The following is a 20,283-nucleotide window of genomic DNA, read 5'->3' on the forward strand; positions in this document are numbered from 1 at the left end:
TGTGAAGTGGAAGGAAATTGATAAATGATTTTCAAATATAGAGTAAAGGGGGCTGGATACAAATGCACGCCACACTTTTCAGATATTGATTTGTAAACTATTTTGAAAACCATTGATCATTTTCTTTCTACTTCACAATTTTGTGCCACTTGGTATCACATAAAATCCCAATAAAATATGTTTACGTTTTTGGTTGTAACATGACAAAATTTGGAAAATTTCAAGGGGTATGAATACTTTTTTCAAGGCACTGTAAGAGATTCTTCTTCCTAAACATGTTGCACATATTAGATTCTTAAGGCTGTTTCACATATGTACAGTGTATTTTTGTATCATTGCATTTTAGGAACGTTACTATTGAACACTATAGAACATATGTCTTGATGAGAACACATCTAATGTTCACCAGGCTGTTACAGTGGTTATAGAAAAGAATCCCCCCCCCCCCCTTTAAAAAAATCACATTTTGTTGTTTTGTGGCCTGAAATTAAGACAGACAGTTTTTGTTTTACCCAGCTACATTTACTCAGTGCAACTTATAACAATCCAAGTGAAAAATATAACACCAACATGTCAGAATCTCTTTTTTTTTTTTTTATTCAGAAAGAGAATCATTCTAAAAATGACTTTTAAAAACACAATCAGATATAGCTAATCATCTTCTTAATGGCACACAAAGCCATTTGACTTATATACTGTGATCATTTTGATTAGCTTAGCATGAAAAAAGCTTTCCCAGCGCATTTCAGTCCCTGGTAGTGCAACTGAAGCAAACCATCAGCTATGGGTGGAAAGGCACTGTCAAAAGATCTCCGGGATATAGTTGTGAACAAGCACAAGTCAGGATATGGATACAAAAAAATTATGAAGAAGTGGAAGATATTTGGTACAACACAATTCAGTGATTATGTTTTAGAACTATTTTTCTCTGACATGCTGGTGTTATATCTTTCACTTGGATGTTTTAAGTTGCAGCTGGATAAAACAAAAACTGTGTCAGTCTTCATTTTTAGGCTGCAAAGCATTACAATTTGATTATTTTAAAGGGGGTGATTCTTTTCTGTACCTACTTTATATCCTGGGTATGAAGGAATGTGCATCTAACTACAACCATAAAAGGTGCGCTGTCTCTTTGAGTATGCAAATACTCATATAAAGTGCTCAAACTTATCACAATACAAATTTGCTAAGTACTACAATCTAAAAAAAGTGCATTTCATTTTAAATATACAAATGCTGATTTAAAGTGCTCAAATGCACAAATTCATAAACAAAGTGCTGTGAGACCTCAAAGCAATCCTTGTACCACCAGTGTGTGACAACCTCCACCAGTACAAGTTGCTTACCAGATGAAGTTGCTCTCGAAATGTAACAGGTTAATGTAGCACAAAAACAACTTCCTACGGTCTTCAAAGTAACAGTTTGCCTCTTCATAGGATAGCCCTCAGTGACACCTTACGGCTCCAATATGCTTGCATCACTCAGAAAGCAATAAACAAAAAAAAAAACATGGGCCAATATCTTTCAAACAGAAAATATCTTTCAAACAGAAACATTTAATAAAATAGAGCATACTCACAAAGAAACAAATGTAGTCACACATAGAATAGCATCACTGCTGGAACAGTGGCAAGCACAATGACGTCACAAATTGGCTCTGCCCAACACGTTTCGTGACAACCCACGTCTTCAGGGGAGAACCGTGAAGATTTGCTGTGGAAACTGTATGGAGTTGTTTTTGTGCTACATTAACCTCTTATAATTTTGAGGTTATTGTCCTTGCGTAAGCAGCTTGTACTTGTAATGGTGGAGGCTGTCCCATGGTGGAAATGCAAAGATTGCTTTGAAATTTGATGGCACCAGTCTGTTCTGTGGTTCCAGAACTTAAAATGGACTTTCACAGATACTGATAACAGTTCACATATTGGCATATATGTGCATGAGCATTTTTTATTATTTGTATTGAATTTCAAGCATGAATTTATATATTATTTAATGCACATTAGAACTTTGTTTATGTTTATGAATTTGTGAGTATTTATTACACTTGAGCACATTATATCAGCATTTGTATATTTAAAATGATAGTGCGCTTGTTTTAGGTTGTAGTATTTATTATATTTTGTACCATCATACATTTAAAGTGTTACTAAACCCACAACAGTAAAATCAGTCTGTATATGCAGTACAGCATGCTTATACTGTGTAATGGTAAACCTTGGTGCCAACTCAAATAACAACAAACTAAAAGAATCAATGTGTGAAGCTGCCCCTTTAAGTGGATGGACCACCTCTGAAAAGGAAAACAAGGCTAAACATATCTAATGTTTACATGTGAACAAAAGATAAATAACCAGTAGCTCTGAATAAAATAAAGAGAAAACAGAAATGTGCTGGAGATGTAATAAGGACAGGGGAACAATGGTACATATCTGGTATGGGTGTCAATGGGTGTGAGACTTCTGGCATAAGATACTTAAAATCTATCAAAAAGAATCAGGAATAGAGATAAAATTATATCCTTTATATCTAGTTGTATCTATCACACCAAGATCAATAAAAACTATAAAATCAGATATCTTTCACCACATGATCACAGTGGCCAGAACAATAATAGCCCATAGATGGAAGAAAATAGAAACCCCCAACAATAACTCAATGTATATGTGAAATTAACGAAATACAATATATGGAAAAAAGGATAAGGGAGGGCGGGTTTGTAAAAAAAATCCACCACCAAAAATGTGGCAACAATGGGATGAATTCTGGCTTCTAGCAAACTTAACCAAAAATTCTAAAGCCGCTTACACACAACCATTTTTAATGGTCTAGAAAAAACAAAGTTTTTTCAACCCGATTATTGTTAAGCCTGCCTACACACGATCGTGAAAAAAAAAATGCTCTAGCAAAGCGCGGTGACGTACAACGCGTACGACGGCACTATAAAGGGGAAGTTCCATTCGGATGGCGCCACCCCAACGCGAAAAACGGTCGTGTGTACGAGGCATTATAAGAGGAAGGAAAGGGGAAAAACTCCCTTATTTAATCTTGTGGGTTTTTTTTGGGTTGTTTGTGTGTGCTCCACCACAATGTGTACAAAATGCACGCTTACCGAAAACATCTATAATATGCGCCTTTGGTGTCTTAGGGTACCACCCTTTTGAACGTTGTATTCACAATGTCCCACCTTTGTAGTGATAAATTAGAAACTGCCAACCGCTGTTCTCCACAAGCTTTAATACCCGACACCCAGGGAAAGATCATAATCCAAGATAGTCTAAGAATGTTTATTAAAAAACAAAACGGGGATAAAATATAGATTTTCCACTTACATTTACAGGTGCTATAGTCAGCACAAACACAGCCTGGTATCAGTCGTCCTGCACACCCCTCGGTCTGAGCTGGCGTGCATTCCAAACAGCCAAATGTCCTAACCAGATCAAACAGGAAATCACGTCATGTATGGCGGACGCGCAGCCTCAATGCATTTCAATTATCAGCATCATCAGGGAGCTCTTCCTGATGATGCTGATAAGCGAAATGCATTGAGACTGCGTGTTCGCCATATGTGACGTCACTTCCTGTTTGAGCTAGTTAGGACATTCAGCCGTTTGGAATGCACGCCAGCGTAGATTTTTTTTCAGCAAAGATTTATGAATATATATTTTTTGGACTGTGCAGTTTTTCATTACTTTTTATTATTTTGAACTTTCAAGTATATTTGATTGTTATTTATCTTTAGTGCACACGCAAACATTAGACATGTGTTAACGCCTTTCTTTCATTTTTTTTTCCGTATGCTTGTTATACTCAATGTGGAACCCAAGAGGTTAACAAGGCTGTTTGATCTTGTATGCACAGATCCTCCCCTCCCTGCACAAGTCCTGATAAGACAGAGCCTTTGGAGTCAGGCTGCACATGCTCAGTTTGGTGTGTATTGTTAGGGAGGTTTTTTTTTTCCTTGGGAGCGTGCATGTGATCAGCACAGGGCCAATCAGCACTGTCAAGACAGAGGGTCAGGAGCCCTGCAGCCTCACAGGACAGTAGCTCAGAGCAGAATGAAATCTTCTCCAGGAACTGATATGCACTGTGGGAGACCAGATATAGTGAATGCAGGGTGCTGAACTTGGTAACACTTAAGCACTTCATGCATATGCATATTGGCATTTTCATATTTAAGAGACAGCGCACCTTTTATGGTTGTATTATTGAAACTTATCTAGTAGTCTGATATTTTGGGTTGCAGCCGTCTCATTAGCCACTGGGACACGGATCACAGGTGTTCTTTTTTTATTTAATGTGCATTCTAACTTGGCTGGTGCAAGGATTTTTGGCATCCTAGGCGAAACCTCATTTTGCCCCCCCCCATTGACTCCAACCCCTTTGCCCTGCCCATGTGACAGGAGGCGGCGCTATACATCGGCTCTGCTTCCTCTAGTGATGGCTCCAGTGAGCAGCTGCGCGTGAGACTGAGTTATTTACATGCTGCAGCCTGCAGAGCATGCAGACATGGAGGGAAACAAGCGGACAGGCGCCCCTAGGCAACAGTGTGCCCTAGGTGGCTACCTAGTTTGCCTCGTGGTTGCACCGGCCCTGCATGTAGCGGAATTCTCTAACTGCAGCAGATGAAATCAACGACACAAAACTGTGGCTGTTAAGTAACATTTATAATGTTGTTTTCCAAATCTTAGCAATATGAAGATACTCCATTTGTGCTAAATATTGGCATGGGGTGAACACAATGGTTTTATCATTTCCATGTCTTGTTACCAGTTGAAAATGAGCATATACCCCTCTACCTAGTGCAGGGGTCTCAAACTGGCGGCCCTCCAGCTGTTACGAAACTACAAGTCCAATCATGCCTCTGCCTGTGGGAGTCAGCCTTGCAATGCCTCATGGGACTTGTAGTTTCGCAACAGCTGGAGGGCCACCAATTTGAGACCCCTCACCTAGAGGCACAGTAATCTCCCAAGTGTGAACATTCAGAGATGACAAACTCAGTACATTTTCTACAGAACTGAGGAGAATAAGCCTTTAGGAAGTTGTACAGAAGAGCGTAAAGAGACTGTGAAGGAATGTATCAAAAATACGACCCCTATCAGAAGTCCCAGGTCTTGTTTTAAACACATCTATCATCTTTGCTTATTACACTCCCATTTTTGAAGCTGCGCTTACAGTATTCCCATCATGCAATCACTTTATCGGATGCAGCGCCCAGTGGCCTCATAAGATGCGCTCATCCATTATACATCATGGCCAGAAATGAGATTTTCACACATTCATCCAGAGAGTTCTATGAGTTCTGTCACTTTATATTACCGGAATAGAGCTGAACGTTAGTTCAGATAAAATGTTAAATTAGACAGGGTGCTTTTCCCACAATGCTGTGCTGTTGGGATAGCGCAGTATTTACAGATCAATATGGAATGCATAATCTCACCTTCTGTTTCTTTCTCATCACTACTTTAACTCCATCCAGGGACACTGTGATTCCGACTTTCTTCTTTTTGATGTTTTTGGCTTTGAACTCATACTGGTGGAAAAAAAGTGGAAAACAAAAATTACCATCTCCAAAGTGCTATGCGATATATACGACCTTCATCTATCCTAATTCTGAGCTCAGCTGTTCCAACGATGGCACAAAGCTAAAAAAAATTCTACCGTTAATCAAATCAGATCCCGATCCAATAACTACACATAGCACTGATGCTGCAAAGCATTCAAGGATAGAGAATTAGAGCCCTTTCACACTGCCAGTGCCCGAAAAACGCTGGTAAAGTGCCGCTAAAACTAGCGGCGCTTTACCAGTGTTTTCGGGTGCTAGCGGGGCGCCTTTAACCCCCGCTAGTGTCTGAATAAATGGTTAAAAGTGCCCACAAAGTGTCGCTGCTGAGGCACTTTGGCGGCACTTCCCATTGATTTCAATGAGAAGGGGCGCTTCAGGAGTGGTGTATTCGCCGATCCTAAAGCGCTGCAAAGAAGCTGCGTGCAGGACTTTTTTTGACGCCCTGCCAGCGCAGCGGCCCAGTGTGGAAGCACTCAGGCTTTCACACTTGGGTTGGAGATGAGGCTTTTTTCAGGAGCTATTTTTAGGGCTAAAGCGCCTGAAAAACGCTTCCAGTGTGAAAGGGGTTCAAGAACTGAGAAAAAAAAAACATATCATACAGGATAAGGGAGGTGCTAATGTGCAGCGTCCATACATAAAGAATTAGAACAAATACTGAGAATTGCATCCCTGCATACAGACCATGAACAAGAGAAGTGCCACTGTGCAGCACCCATATACTGTATACAGAATATAAACATATAATCTAAATTACTCCCAGCATACAGAGCAATTTTGCAGCAACTATACAAACAGAACAAGAACAGATACTAAGAAGTACATTTAGAGTGCACCACAAGAGAAGAGGTATTGTGTAGAGTCTATACATACAATAAAACAGATATTGAGAATTACACACATACACAGAATAAGAGGTGATCATATGAAGCATCCATATATAGTAGAGCTGCAGAAATAAAGTCGTCAAAAAAGATCGAGTCACAATCCTAATCCAGTATTTCCACAATTCATGTAAGTGCAGAGCCGGTGTCTGCTCAGAGCAGTACAAGAAAAAAAAAAAAAGCCGGCAAAGGTTTATTACAACATTGCTCAGCACTAAGAAATAAAGAGAAATATTGTATCATTTGGTCCTTTTACATCAAAGGGAGGAACTTCGGTCTTTAAATGAGGTTAGTTTAACAACTTAAAGACTAAACCTTTTTCTGACATTTGTTGACAAGTTAAAAATCTGTAATTTTTGCTAGAAAATAATTCAGAAACCCCAAACACACACACACACACACACGAATCGTGCAGCTCTAATATACAGTACAAGAAAAATACTGAGAACAACACCTAGCATTCAGGGCAAGAGAAGTGCTTCTGTTCAGTGTCTATACAATATAGAATAAGAACAAATACTGAAAACTACACCCTGCATTCTGAACAAGAGAAGTTGCAATGTGTAGTGTCCATACACACAGAGCAACAAAAGACATTGAGTGTTACACCCATCATATAGAATAAGATCTATCTATTGTACTACTGCTCTGACCAGCAGATTTGGCATCATGAAGAAGATGGAAAGCTGCAGAAGAAAGTCATTCTTGCTGTCAGTAGGTGGTCTCCGCTGCAGACTTTCAATATGGTGCTGATGGCAGAGGGGGTTATATAGCAGACTTGAGCGATCTCAAAAACTTGAAGGAGCAAAAAAGTAAAAGTGCAGAACAAAGATGGCTTCTCTGGAAAAGTTATTTTTTCTTTTTATAACTCTCAGTGATGCACTGGATATAGCTTACAAGTCTAATGCCTCGTACACACAATCGGTTTTCCCGACGGGAAAACTGCTGTGTTTGCCTTTGGTCTGGAAAACCGTGTGTATGCTCTATAGCAGTTTTCCTGCAGTTTTCCTGTCGGGAAAACTGCAAGCAAAAAAATGAGAACCAAACCAAATTGCTCCTGGAGGAGTGGGCCAAGGGCCTGCACTCCTGGTTCGGCAGGTGTAATCTTCTTAAGATGTCTATCCTCCCGAAATTCCTATATCTATTTCAAGCCCTCCCGATCCGGATTCCGTCCCTATATTTTAGACAAGTGCATTCCCTTTTTACCAAATTTATCTGGGCAAAGTCAAGACCTAGACTATGTAGACGCTACCTAACGCTATCCAAACATTATGGGGGACTGGCTCTCCCTGATGTGTGGAACTACTATTCGGCGGTCCACTTAGGAAGAATAGTGGATTGGAACAGACATGGTGACAACAAATTGTGGATACAGCTGGAGCAGGCGCAATCCACTGCCACGTTAGGGGGAGCCGCCTGGTGTTACGACCGGCTTGCCCCCGGGCTGAAGTCGCACCTGGTAATAGGGACCACCCTCCAGATAGCCGATTCTACGCTGTTTAGAACCTCGCTCTCCTCAAGGGACTCCCCCCTGTATCCGATACTGGGCAATCCTGCCTTCCCTCCCGGACTAGACCGGGCAGAGTATGGGACGCTCCTAGCCACTGGCAGAGATCGGGCCCAGCACTTTGTGGCAGACAACCACTTGCCATCAGTGCCCACCCTGACTGAGGACAATGGTCAGTTTGGGCTTCCCTTTTGGAATGCAAGAAGATTACATAATTTTCTCCACTTGATACCCAAACTGGCAAAATATGGCCGTAATCCGACAACTTTCGAGAATTACTGCGGGGAGGCAGGAATCCTGCCCAATGTGCTGTCCAAAACTTATGATCTGCTTAACTCCCCTGCGGAACAACCAGACTTGCAATTTGTACGTAAATGGGAAGTTGATTTACAACGCCCGTTCACGGACGCCCAAAAGCATTAATTATCGTATTTTCCCTTAAAACATCTATCTGCACGAAGATTCAGGAACTTAATTATAAGATCCTGACCAGAAGGTACTACACGCCCAGTCGACTACATAGGTTCTTCCCGGCCACTACAGACAATTGTTGGAGATGTCAGACAGAGAAAGGGACACTCCTCCATCTCTTCTGGTCCTGCCCTCTGCTGCAGCAATACTGGACGACAGTCCGAGCAGCAGGGCTTTTTATTCAGGGGGAACTTGGGGGAACTCAGTTCCACCACCTCTGGCTCAGACCCTTTGGTGCCTGCTCACCACAATCACTTGTAAACACAGAAGTCTGGTTTCTGTGTTTATAAGGGACAGCTCTGCACTCTGTGTGTAACCCCCCATGAACTCTGTACTCTGTATGTAATGCAATCCTGGTATTTAATGCCCCTTTAAGACCCTTCTACGGTTTGTGAAATCTGAACAGGGTCGTGGTCGAGTTCCTGCACCTATTTTCTGAGAAAAAAAGCTCTGCCGAGCGGTAACTCAAAAATTTACAGACCACACGATTAGTAATGACCCGGCCTTCATCCTACTCCATGTCACTTCAATTCCAGCTCGGAGTTACAAAAAGTCGATTGTGAGGCATCTCCTGAATGCAGCCAATGGAATAAAAGTTACCCCCCGACCACGGGGATGTGGCTGCGCAGGGTGGAGCAGATCAGGAGACTGGAGGACTTGGTCCGTACAGCCCAAAATAAACAAGAGCAACACTCCCAGGCGTGGATGCTCTGGACGATGTTCATATACTCTGATGAAGGAGTGGCTTTGCTAGCCACTTGGGGTCACATACTATAACAATTTGTACGGTCATTACAGCATCCACATGTGGTCCAGAGTCCTCTAGGTCCACCTCCTCCTTCCCCCTCTAATTCTAACTTCTTCTTTCACTACACATATCGCTCCTCTTCCTCTGTGTGTATATGTATATGTATATATATATATATATATATATATATATACACATATATACGCGTTTCTGTTCTCTAGCATTAGAGATTGCTATTGGATATATTGGTGTTCGGAACCTGGACGATGCGGCCAGGTCTGAAACCACGTAAACGAAGTGACATCTCAGGCTCATCAGTTGTGGCCCTGATAACAGGCGTTTTCTACAGGTGTGGACTGTTATCCACCGACCTCAAATGCTGATACTACTGTTGTCATTTACATACTTGTGAGTGTCAGTTGTTGTACTTTATGATGCAAGATATTTTTCTCTGTATGTTTTGTTTTATTTTTTCCTTCTGTCTCTTATTCTTTTGAAAAAAAAACAATAACATTTATATTTGAAAAAAAAAAAAAGAAGAAGAAGAACCGCCGCGATTCTGTTTTTTTTGCTCTGCAGTTTTCCTATGGGAAACACTGCAGTGGAGCATAAACACGGCCGGTTTTCCCAATCAAAGCTGTCATGGCAGTTTTCCTGTCGGAAAAACTGGCCATGTGTACACGGGAAAAGCAACCAAGCAGGTTCTTGGTTGTGTCCACCTTTATATTGGAATGACACTCAGAAATCTATTTTCTATTTTGAATTAAAGTTGTTGTTTTAACAATGTTAGCTTTAAATTGTTGTGCTTTACAAATGAGAAAACATTGGGAACTATACTTGAATGGAAATAATTGCGCTCACCATTTGTGTGCTTTTTTTTTTTTGAGTAAAGTGAAATTCCGCGCCTAACTAATAAAAAACAGTTAAATATATATATAGATATATACAAATATTAAGAGTGTAAATAAATAAATAATAAGCTGCTCCTCAATAACACAAGTGGTATGTGGATAAGATAGAATATAAATAGAGGGCGCTAGGCCCATACACATTAGGTAAAGTGCCGTAACAAAGTGTCTATCTAGCAATAAAATTGCAAAATAAATAACACAAAAAATATATGAAAAAGTCCCAACAGTTGCAGTCGACCTGCACTTGAAACCACGCGAGTGGATTCAAATATGATCAAACAAATATAAAAAATAAAACAGTGAACAAAGTCCAATTGTAATGATAGTTCTGTGAAAGAAGAAATGCCACCACCGCTGCAGTATGATTATCAATTCCACCCAAGGTGTTTTAGATAAGGTATGCTCTTACCAGAGCTCGTTGACCCCTTTAGTGAAAAAGATGGTCAACTAAGCTTATGCAGGATTGTGCCTGCAACACTTGAAGATATGGACAGACCACTTTGCAAATCCAGGAACCTCACACGGGATTATATGTAAAAGAAGAGAGGCCAGATAGCCAAATAGCGTGATACCGTTTTATTTAAAATTTTTAAAATAGACATAAAAATCTGCCAAATGGCTCCTTACATTAGGGGGTGCCCACCCGGCACTGAGGCTGCGGACCTGTCACCGCTCGAAGCGGTTCTTTTGGTCGGATACGCTGGGGGATGAGAGCCGCCGCTCACATGTAACGCCAAACGATCCCTTCAACAGTCCAAAGCACGGGGGGTACGTCACGTGACCAGGCTGCCTCCGACGTACGTTTCGTTATGTTAACGTCATCAGGGGGGCGTGCCTGGTCACAAAGCATGATGGTATATGTAGTCAGAGAAACACAATGATTGGTGAGCTGAAACTAATTGCAGATACAGCCTCGGTGCCGTGTGTCATCAATACAAAATAAATATAACACCGTAGGTAAGTACATTACATTCATCATATTTAAACAAAAGAAATAGAGAAATGCACAGAAATATAGAATGGCCAAAATACTATGAATTCAAGAGTATTCCGCTGTTGAAATACATCTTAAATAAAATACAGATCTCGCATCCCTCCGGACGTGCAGATTCAAAAATAAGTGCCAGAAAAACTTTACTCCATAAAATTCAATCATGATCACTCTAAATGATTATTCATACAAAATCATCTTAAATACACCAAAAATGAATAAATATAATTAAAAAATAATGAATAATGAATATAAATAAAAAATTATTTAGTTGTCTTTCAACCTTATACAGACCGGATTTAAACAGGGTAAAAAGAAATATCTCCCAATACTTAGTGATAGATTGCAAATATCACTAGATCCCTCCAGACATGTGATATGAATGAAAGGGGATTAGAGAGTATTCAAATTATTTGGATATTATTTCCAATATTAAATTGAATAATTGAATATAGTGATGATCTCTACAAAAGGGGGGAGATCGCACTAATTACCTAACCCCAATCAAAAACCAGCATACACAAATATTAAATAAATAAAACCATACGTAAATATCTGGCAACCCTAAATAGTCACTGACGACTATAGATGATTGAAAATAAAAAATAAAAAATAATAATAATTAGTCCATAAAAAAATGAATGGATAGGGAGGAGTGAGGGAAGGGAAACTGGAAGGAGTAGAGAACACTCAATCATCGGTTAAGAAACAATTGAGGTCCAACTCCACATTCAGTCCTAAAGGTTGCATGGTCCGTAATCTGTGTACCCATTTCATTTCGTTTTGGGAAACACTCCGTAACATATGTGTACCTCGCCAGTTTCTTTCTATTTTGTCTATGCCATAGAACTTACATAAACTGGGGTCACTTCCATGGAAATTGGCAAAATGTCTTGAGACACTATGATTAGGGAAACTTTTTCTAATATTTGTTAAGTGTTCATTGATGCGGATCTTAAGTTGGCGAGTGGTCCGGCCAACATATTGTAAATGACATGGGCATTCAAGCACATAAGTCACATGATCAGATCCACATGTGATTAGGGGTTTGATCTTGAAAGATTCGCCTGTTACATTAGAACTAAACTCGATTTTTTTCTTTTTGTCACCAGGATTCCGTGTAGTTCTACACGCTTTGCACCTAGTGCAGTGATGAAAACCGGATCCATCTAAAAAGGTCACCAATTTTGTTGGTGGATCAGGAACATTAGGAGCAATTTTGTTCCTGAGGCCTGGAGCTCTCTTATAGATGAACTTGGGCACCTTAGGGATGGATGTGATCAGGTCTTTATCCTTCCTCAAAATATGCCAATGTCGTTTAAACACAGCTTCTACCTGTCGATATTGCCTATGGAATCCACTAATAAAAGGTACTTCATTTTTATACTCTTTTCTCGGTTTGGGGACCAATAGAGATTGTCTGTCAAGAACTGCCACTTGGTTATACGCTTGATTTAGTGTAGTTTCAGAGTAACCTTTTTCCAGAAATCTAGTGGTTAGTATATTAGCTTGAGTCTCAAAATCATCATTATTATCACAGTTCCGTTTTAACCTCATATATTGCCCTTTCGGGACTGCTCCTATCCAGGAGGGATGGTGACAACTATGAGTGGGTACAAACCCATTACGGTCTGTAGATTTGAAGTAGGTGAGTGTTTCAAATCTCAGATCGTTCTTTTTTATAGTAAGATCCAAATAGTTTACCAGATTTTTGCTGATTTCAGCTACAAAAGTAAGTCCATAATTATTTAAATTCATTTGGGCGATGAATATGTCGAGAGATTCCTCAGAACCTTCCCAAAAAAGAATATCGTCGATGTAGCGTTTGTAAAAATGTAAAGATTCTGGTCTGTTTGAAAAAATTGTTTCATGTTCCCACTTATTCAAAACAATATTTGCGACACTTGGAGCATATCTCGCTCCCATTGCTACACCGCCCACCTGATTAAAAAATTGATTGTTGGCCCAAAAATAATTATTTTTCATTGCTAGTTCAAGTCCCCTTATCAGGTAATTTATTTGTACCTTCTTTAGCTTAGAAAATTTACCTAACGCCCATCGAAGGGCAATTAGGGCATCAGAATGTCTGATATTTGTATAAAGGGATTGAATATCCACAGTAGCCATAATGGTGACTCGGGTGGCTGGTAAGGTTTGAAGTGCCACAATCAGATCCCTACTATCCTTAAGATAGGATGGACTCGCTGAAACCAGGGGTTTAAAGAAACCATCAAGGTACTCTCCTAGACGGGAAAAAAGGGAACCTATTCCACTTATTATCGGTCGACCAGGGGGGTTAACCTTGTCTTTATGGATCTTAGGTAAAGTATATAAGACTGGAATTTTAGGTGCATGTAAGACAATATAATCTGCCTCTTTAGGGTCTAGGATACCTCTTTCTAGTCCCTCATTCACCCAAACAATCAGCAGATTTTTCAGCTTAAGTGTGGGGTCGCCCCCAAGAAGCTGATAAGTGTTACTATCATCAAGTTGGTTCTTCATTTCTCGATAATAATACTCTTTAGTGAGAATTACAAGGCCTCCGCCTTTATCGGCTGGTCTAACCACTATGTTTCTGTTAGTTTCTAAATTCTTTATTGCTTCCCGAAATTGTTTGGTAGATTTAGATGGAAGGACTGTCATTGCACGAATATCGTCCTGAACTAAGGTCCGAAAAACCTCAATGTAGTGATTGGAACCATGCCGGGGGTTGAATACCGATTGGTTCCTCAATCCACTATGAATAAATCTATCAGATTTAGGTGGTCCAAGTTTCTGCGTATTTCCTGCAAAATGTTTTTTTATATTAAGTTTCCTAATATGTTTTTCTATATCAATAAAGACTTCAAATTTATTGATGTCCTTATTAGGTGCAAATTTAAGGCCTTGTTGTAGAACCTCCAGTTCAGATTTGGAGAATTCTATTCCTGTCAAGTTAAAAATGCCCTCAGTTAATCCAACCTTTTTCTTTTTCTCTCTCCCTCTTCCTCGTCGTCCTCTCTTTCTAAATACTCCTGATGGTGGATGGGTGATTTTGGGGGGATGCGGTATGTATCTTTCCACCCTCTCCCATCCCCCCCCCCCTGTTGTTGGTTATAATGAGGTGCCGGCCTACCTCGAAAATTCCCTCTGTGGCCACCCCGAGGTGGTCTGGGAGGGTAGGGTGGGCGATAGGGTTCGTAATAGTGATAGTCTTGGCTCCTATCATCTAATACCCCAAACCTATTATAGGTTTCAATTGGCTGAGAATACCCGTAGGCATTAGGTGGAGGATAAGTCGATGGTTTATAATAAGGAGTGGTGTGTTTGGAATTTTTGATGGCCGATTTTTTAGGGGTGCTTGATATTTGTACTGTTTTTTTCTTTTCAGCACTTTTGTTAGGCTGTGGAATAAGATCTCCATCTCTACTCAGTTCCAAAGGTGTACCCTGTCTGAGAGTCTCCTGCCATTTATAAATTTTATTTTCTTCCAAATCCTGTGCATCTCTCTGATATTTCTTTAATTTTTTATTTTTAATTTCACTATCATATTTTGATAGGTGTATCTGCAAAATCTTAGATTTATCCTTATATTCGCTACTGGAACTAAATGGCTCCATCCGTTTTTTAAGGTCTGCAATTTTGGATTCCAGAAGCGTATTTTTGGTTTTCCGTCTCTGGACCATTAATTGCATAAGTTTCTGCTCACAGGCATTAAAAAATTGGTACCATTCTTCAATAGATTGTAAATTATCATTCCCATCATTGGGACTGATATCCCACCTGAGGTGCCTGGGGGTGAGATTTTTACTTATATAAAGTTCAAATGAGGCAATATCCCACCACACTCTGATCTGTTTCTCCATATCAAATTGTAACTCTTTAAACCCTTTATCTAGATCAATGTTGGAACTTGGGGTTTCTTGAAAAATTTCCTCTAAGTTAATATGACGTTCTCGCATAAAATTAAAGATATCCATGGCTGCGTGAAAATATGGTTCAAAAAAGCAAAGATTATTAAACCTCAGAATGTGTAAAGTGAAATTCCGCGCCTAACTAATAAAAAACAGTTAAATATATATATAGATATATACAAATATTAAGAGTGTAAATAAATAAATAATAAGCTGCTCCTCAATAACACAAGTGGTATGTGGATAAGATAGAATATAAATAGAGGGCGCTAGGCCCATACACATTAGGTAAAGTGCCGTAACAAAGTGTCTATCTAGCAATAAAATTGCAAAATAAATAACACAAAAAATATATGAAAAAGTCCCAACAGTTGCAGTCGACCTGCACTTGAAACCACGCGAGTGGATTCAAATATGATCAAACAAATATAAAAAATAAAACAGTGAACAAAGTCCAATTGTAATGATAGTTCTGTGAAAGAAGAAATGCCACCACCGCTGCAGTATGATTATCAATTCCACCCAAGGTGTTTTAGATAAGGTATGCTCTTACCAGAGCTCGTTGACCCCTTTAGTGAAAAAGATGGTCAACTAAGCTTATGCAGGATTGTGCCTGCAACACTTGAAGATATGGACAGACCACTTTGCAAATCCAGGAACCTCACACGGGATTATATGTAAAAGAAGAGAGGCCAGATAGCCAAATAGCGTGATACCGTTTTATTTAAAATTTTTAAAATAGACATAAAAATCTGCCAAATGGCTCCTTACATTAGGGGGTGCCCACCCGGCACTGAGGCTGCGGACCTGTCACCGCTCGAAGCGGTTCTTTTGGTCGGATACGCTGGGGGATGAGAGCCGCCGCTCACATGTAACGCCAAACGATCCCTTCAACAGTCCAAAGCACGGGGGGTACGTCACGTGACCAGGCTGCCTCCGACGTACGTTTCGTTATGTTAACGTCATCAGGGGGGCGTGCCTGGTCACAAAGCATGATGGTATATGTAGTCAGAGAAACACAATGATTGGTGAGCTGAAACTAATTGCAGATACAGCCTCGGTGCCGTGTGTCATCAATACAAAATAAATATAACACCGTAGGTAAGTACATTACATTCATCATATTTAAACAAAAGAAATAGAGAAATGCACAGAAATATAGAATGGCCAAAATACTATGAATTCAAGAGTATTCCGCTGTTGAAATACATCTTAAATAAAATACAGATCTCGCATCCCTCCGGACGTGCAGATTCAAAAATAAGTGCCAGAAAAACTTTACTCCATAAAATTCAATCATGATCACTCTAAATGATTATTCATACAAAATCATCTTAAATACACCAAAAATGAATAAATATAATTAAAAAATAATGAATAATGAATATAAATAAAAAATTATTTAGTTGTCTTTCAACCTTATACAGACCGGATTTAAACAGGGTAAAAAGAAATATCTCCCAATACTTAGTGATAGATTGCAAATATCACTAGATCCCTCCAGACATGTGATATGAATGAAAGGGGATTAGAGAGTATTCAAATTATTTGGATATTATTTCCAATATTAAATTGAATAATTGAATATAGTGATGATCTCTACAAAAGGGGGGAGATCGCACTAATTACCTAACCCCAATCAAAAACCAGCATACACAAATATTAAATAAATAAAACCATACGTAAATATCTGGCAACCCTAAATAGTCACTGACGACTATAGATGATTGAAAATAAAAAATAAAAAATAATAATAATTAGTCCATAAAAAAATGAATGGATAGGGAGGAGTGAGGGAAGGGAAACTGGAAGGAGTAGAGAACACTCAATCATCGGTTAAGAAACAATTGAGGTCCAACTCCACATTCAGTCCTAAAGGTTGCATGGTCCGTAATCTGTGTACCCATTTCATTTCGTTTTGGGAAACACTCCGTAACATATGTGTACCTCGCCAGTTTCTTTCTATTTTGTCTATGCCATAGAACTTACATAAACTGGGGTCACTTCCATGGAAATTGGCAAAATGTCTTGAGACACTATGATTAGGGAAACTTTTTCTAATATTTGTTAAGTGTTCATTGATGCGGATCTTAAGTTGGCGAGTGGTCCGGCCAACATATTGTAAATGACATGGGCATTCAAGCACATAAGTCACATGATCAGATCCACATGTGATTAGGGGTTTGATCTTGAAAGATTCGCCTGTTACATTAGAACTAAACTCGATTTTTTTCTTTTTGTCACCAGGATTCCGTGTAGTTCTACACGCTTTGCACCTAGTGCAGTGATGAAAACCGGATCCATCTAAAAAGGTCACCAATTTTGTTGGTGGATCAGGAACATTAGGAGCAATTTTGTTCCTGAGGCCTGGAGCTCTCTTATAGATGAACTTGGGCACCTTAGGGATGGATGTGATCAGGTCTTTATCCTTCCTCAAAATATGCCAATGTCGTTTAAACACAGCTTCTACCTGTCGATATTGCCTATGGAATCCACTAATAAAAGGTACTTCATTTTTATACTCTTTTCTCGGTTTGGGGACCAATAGAGATTGTCTGTCAAGAACTGCCACTTGGTTATACGCTTGATTTAGTGTAGTTTCAGAGTAACCTTTTTCCAGAAATCTAGTGGTTAGTATATTAGCTTGAGTCTCAAAATCATCATTATTATCACAGTTCCGTTTTAACCTCATATATTGCCCTTTCGGGACTGCTCCTATCCAGGAGGGATGGTGACAACTATGAGTGGGTACAAACCCATTACGGTCTGTAGATTTGAAGTAGGTGAGTGTTTCAAATCTCAGATCGTTCTTTTTTATAGTAAGATCCAAATAGTTTACCAGATTTTTGCTGATTTCAGCTACAAAAGTAAGTCCATAATTATTTAAATTCATTTGGGCGATGAATATGTCGAGAGATTCCTCAGAACCTTCCCAAAAAAGAATAATATCGTCGATGTAGCGTTTGTAAAAATGTAAAGATTCTGGTCTGTTTGAAAAAATTGTTTCATGTTCCCACTTATTCAAAACAATATTTGCGACACTTGGAGCATATCTCGCTCCCATTGCTACACCGCCCACCTGATTAAAAAATTGATTGTTGGCCCAAAAATAATTATTTTTCATTGCTAGTTCAAGTCCCCTTATCAGGTAATTTATTTGTACCTTCTTTAGCTTAGAAAATTTACCTAACGCCCATCGAAGGGCAATTCCATCCCTAAGGTGCCCAAGTTCATCTATAAGAGAGCTCCAGGCCTCAGGAACAAAATTGCTCCTAATGTTCCTGATCCACCAACAAAATTGGTGACCTTTTTAGATGGATCCGGTTTTCATCACTGCACTAGGTGCAAAGCGTGTAGAACTACACGGAATCCTGGTGACAAAAAGAAAAAAATCGAGTTTAGTTCTAATGTAACAGGCGAATCTTTCAAGATCAAACCCCTAATCACATGTGGATCTGATCATGTGACTTATGTGCTTGAATGCCCATGTCATTTACAATATGTTGGCCGGACCACTCGCCAACTTAAGATCCGCATCAATGAACACTTAACAAATATTAGAAAAAGTTTCCCTAATCATAGTGTCTCAAGACATTTTGCCAATTTCCATGGAAGTGACCCCAGTTTATGTAAGTTCTATGGCATAGACAAAATAGAAAGAAACTGGCGAGGTACACATATGTTACGGAGTGTTTCCCAAAACGAAATGAAATGGGTACACAGATTACGGACCATGCAACCTTTAGGACTGAATGTGGAGTTGGACCTCAATTGTTTCTTAACCGATGATTGAGTGTTCTCTACTCCTTCCAGTTTCCCTTCCCTCACTCCTCCCTATCCATTCATTTTTTTATGGACTAATTATTATTATTTTTTATTTTTTATTTTCAATCATCTATAGTCGTCAGTGACTATTTAGGGTTGCCAGATATTTACGTATGGTTTTATTTATTTAATATTTGTGTATGCTGGTTTTTGATTGGGGTTAGGTAATTAGTGCGATCTCCCCCCTTTTGTAGAGATCATCACTATATTCAATTATTCAATTTAATATTGGAAATAATATCCAAATAATTTGAATACTCTCTAATCCCCTTTCATTCATATCACATGTCTGGAGGGATCTAGTGATATTTGCAATCTATCACTAAGTATTGGGAGATATTTCTTTTTACCCTGTTTAAATCCGGTCTGTATAAGGTTGAAAGACAACTAAATAATTTTTTATTTATATTCATTATTCATTATTTTTTAATTATATTTATTCATTTTTGGTGTATTTAAGATGATTTTGTATGAATAATCATTTAGAGTGATCATGATTGAATTTTATGGAGTAAAGTTTTTCTGGCACTTATTTTTGAATCTGCACGTCCGGAGGGATGCGAGATCTGTATTTTATTTAAGATGTATTTCAACAGCGGAATACTCTTGAATTCATAGTATTTTGGCCATTCTATATTTCTGTGCATTTCTCTATTTCTTTTGTTTAAATATGATGAATGTAATGTACTTACCTACGGTGTTATATTTATTTTGTATTGATGACACACGGCACCGAGGCTGTATCTGCAATTAGTTTCAGCTCACCAATCATTGTGTTTCTCTGACTACATATACCATCATGCTTTGTGACCAGGCACGCCCCCCTGATGACGTTAACATAACGAAACGTACGTCGGAGGCAGCCTGGTCACGTGACGTACCCCCCGTGCTTTGGACTGTTGAAGGGATCGTTTGGCGTTACATGTGAGCGGCGGCTCTCATCCCCCAGCGTATCCGACCAAAAGAACCGCTTCGAGCGGTGACAGGTCCGCAGCCTCAGTGCCGGGTGGGCACCCCCTAATGTAAGGAGCCATTTGGCAGATTTTTATGTCTATTTTAAAAATTTTAAATAAAACGGTATCACGCTATTTGGCTATCTGGCCTCTCTTCTTTTACATATAATCCCGTGTGAGGTTCCTGGATTTGCAAAGTGGTCTGTCCATATCTTCAAGTGTTGCAGGCACAATCCTGCATAAGCTTAGTTGACCATCTTTTTCACTAAAGGGGTCAACGAGCTCTGGTAAGAGCATACCTTATCTAAAACACCTTGGGTGGAATTGATAATCATACTGCAGCGGTGGTGGCATTTCTTCTTTCACAGAACTATCATTACAATTGGACTTTGTTCACTGTTTTATTTTTTATATTTGTTTGATCATATTTGAATCCACTCGCGTGGTTTCAAGTGCAGGTCGACTGCAACTGTTGGGACTTTTTCATATATTTTTTGTGTTATTTATTTTGCAATTTTATTGCTAGATAGACACTTT

The 20,283-nt window shown here is 39.3% G+C and overlaps 1 protein-coding gene across 1 annotated transcript in view; it reads right to left on the reverse strand.

Annotated features, from left to right (window-relative positions):
- The window catches only part of LOC120913799 (carboxyl-terminal PDZ ligand of neuronal nitric oxide synthase protein-like), a 165,801-nt gene that overhangs the window by 41,717 nt on the left and 103,801 nt on the right, over nucleotides 1-20,283 (reverse strand). Inside the window, exon 3 of the mRNA XM_040324020.1 lies at nucleotides 5,441-5,533. Within this exon, the coding sequence (XP_040179954.1) occupies nucleotides 5,441-5,533 (93 nt within the window). The remainder of the gene's footprint in view (nucleotides 1-5,440; nucleotides 5,534-20,283) is intronic.

The sequence above is a fragment of the Rana temporaria genome, chromosome 9 (genome assembly GCF_905171775.1).
Source record: "Rana temporaria chromosome 9, aRanTem1.1, whole genome shotgun sequence".
Taxonomy (NCBI): Eukaryota; Metazoa; Chordata; class Amphibia; order Anura; family Ranidae; genus Rana; species Rana temporaria.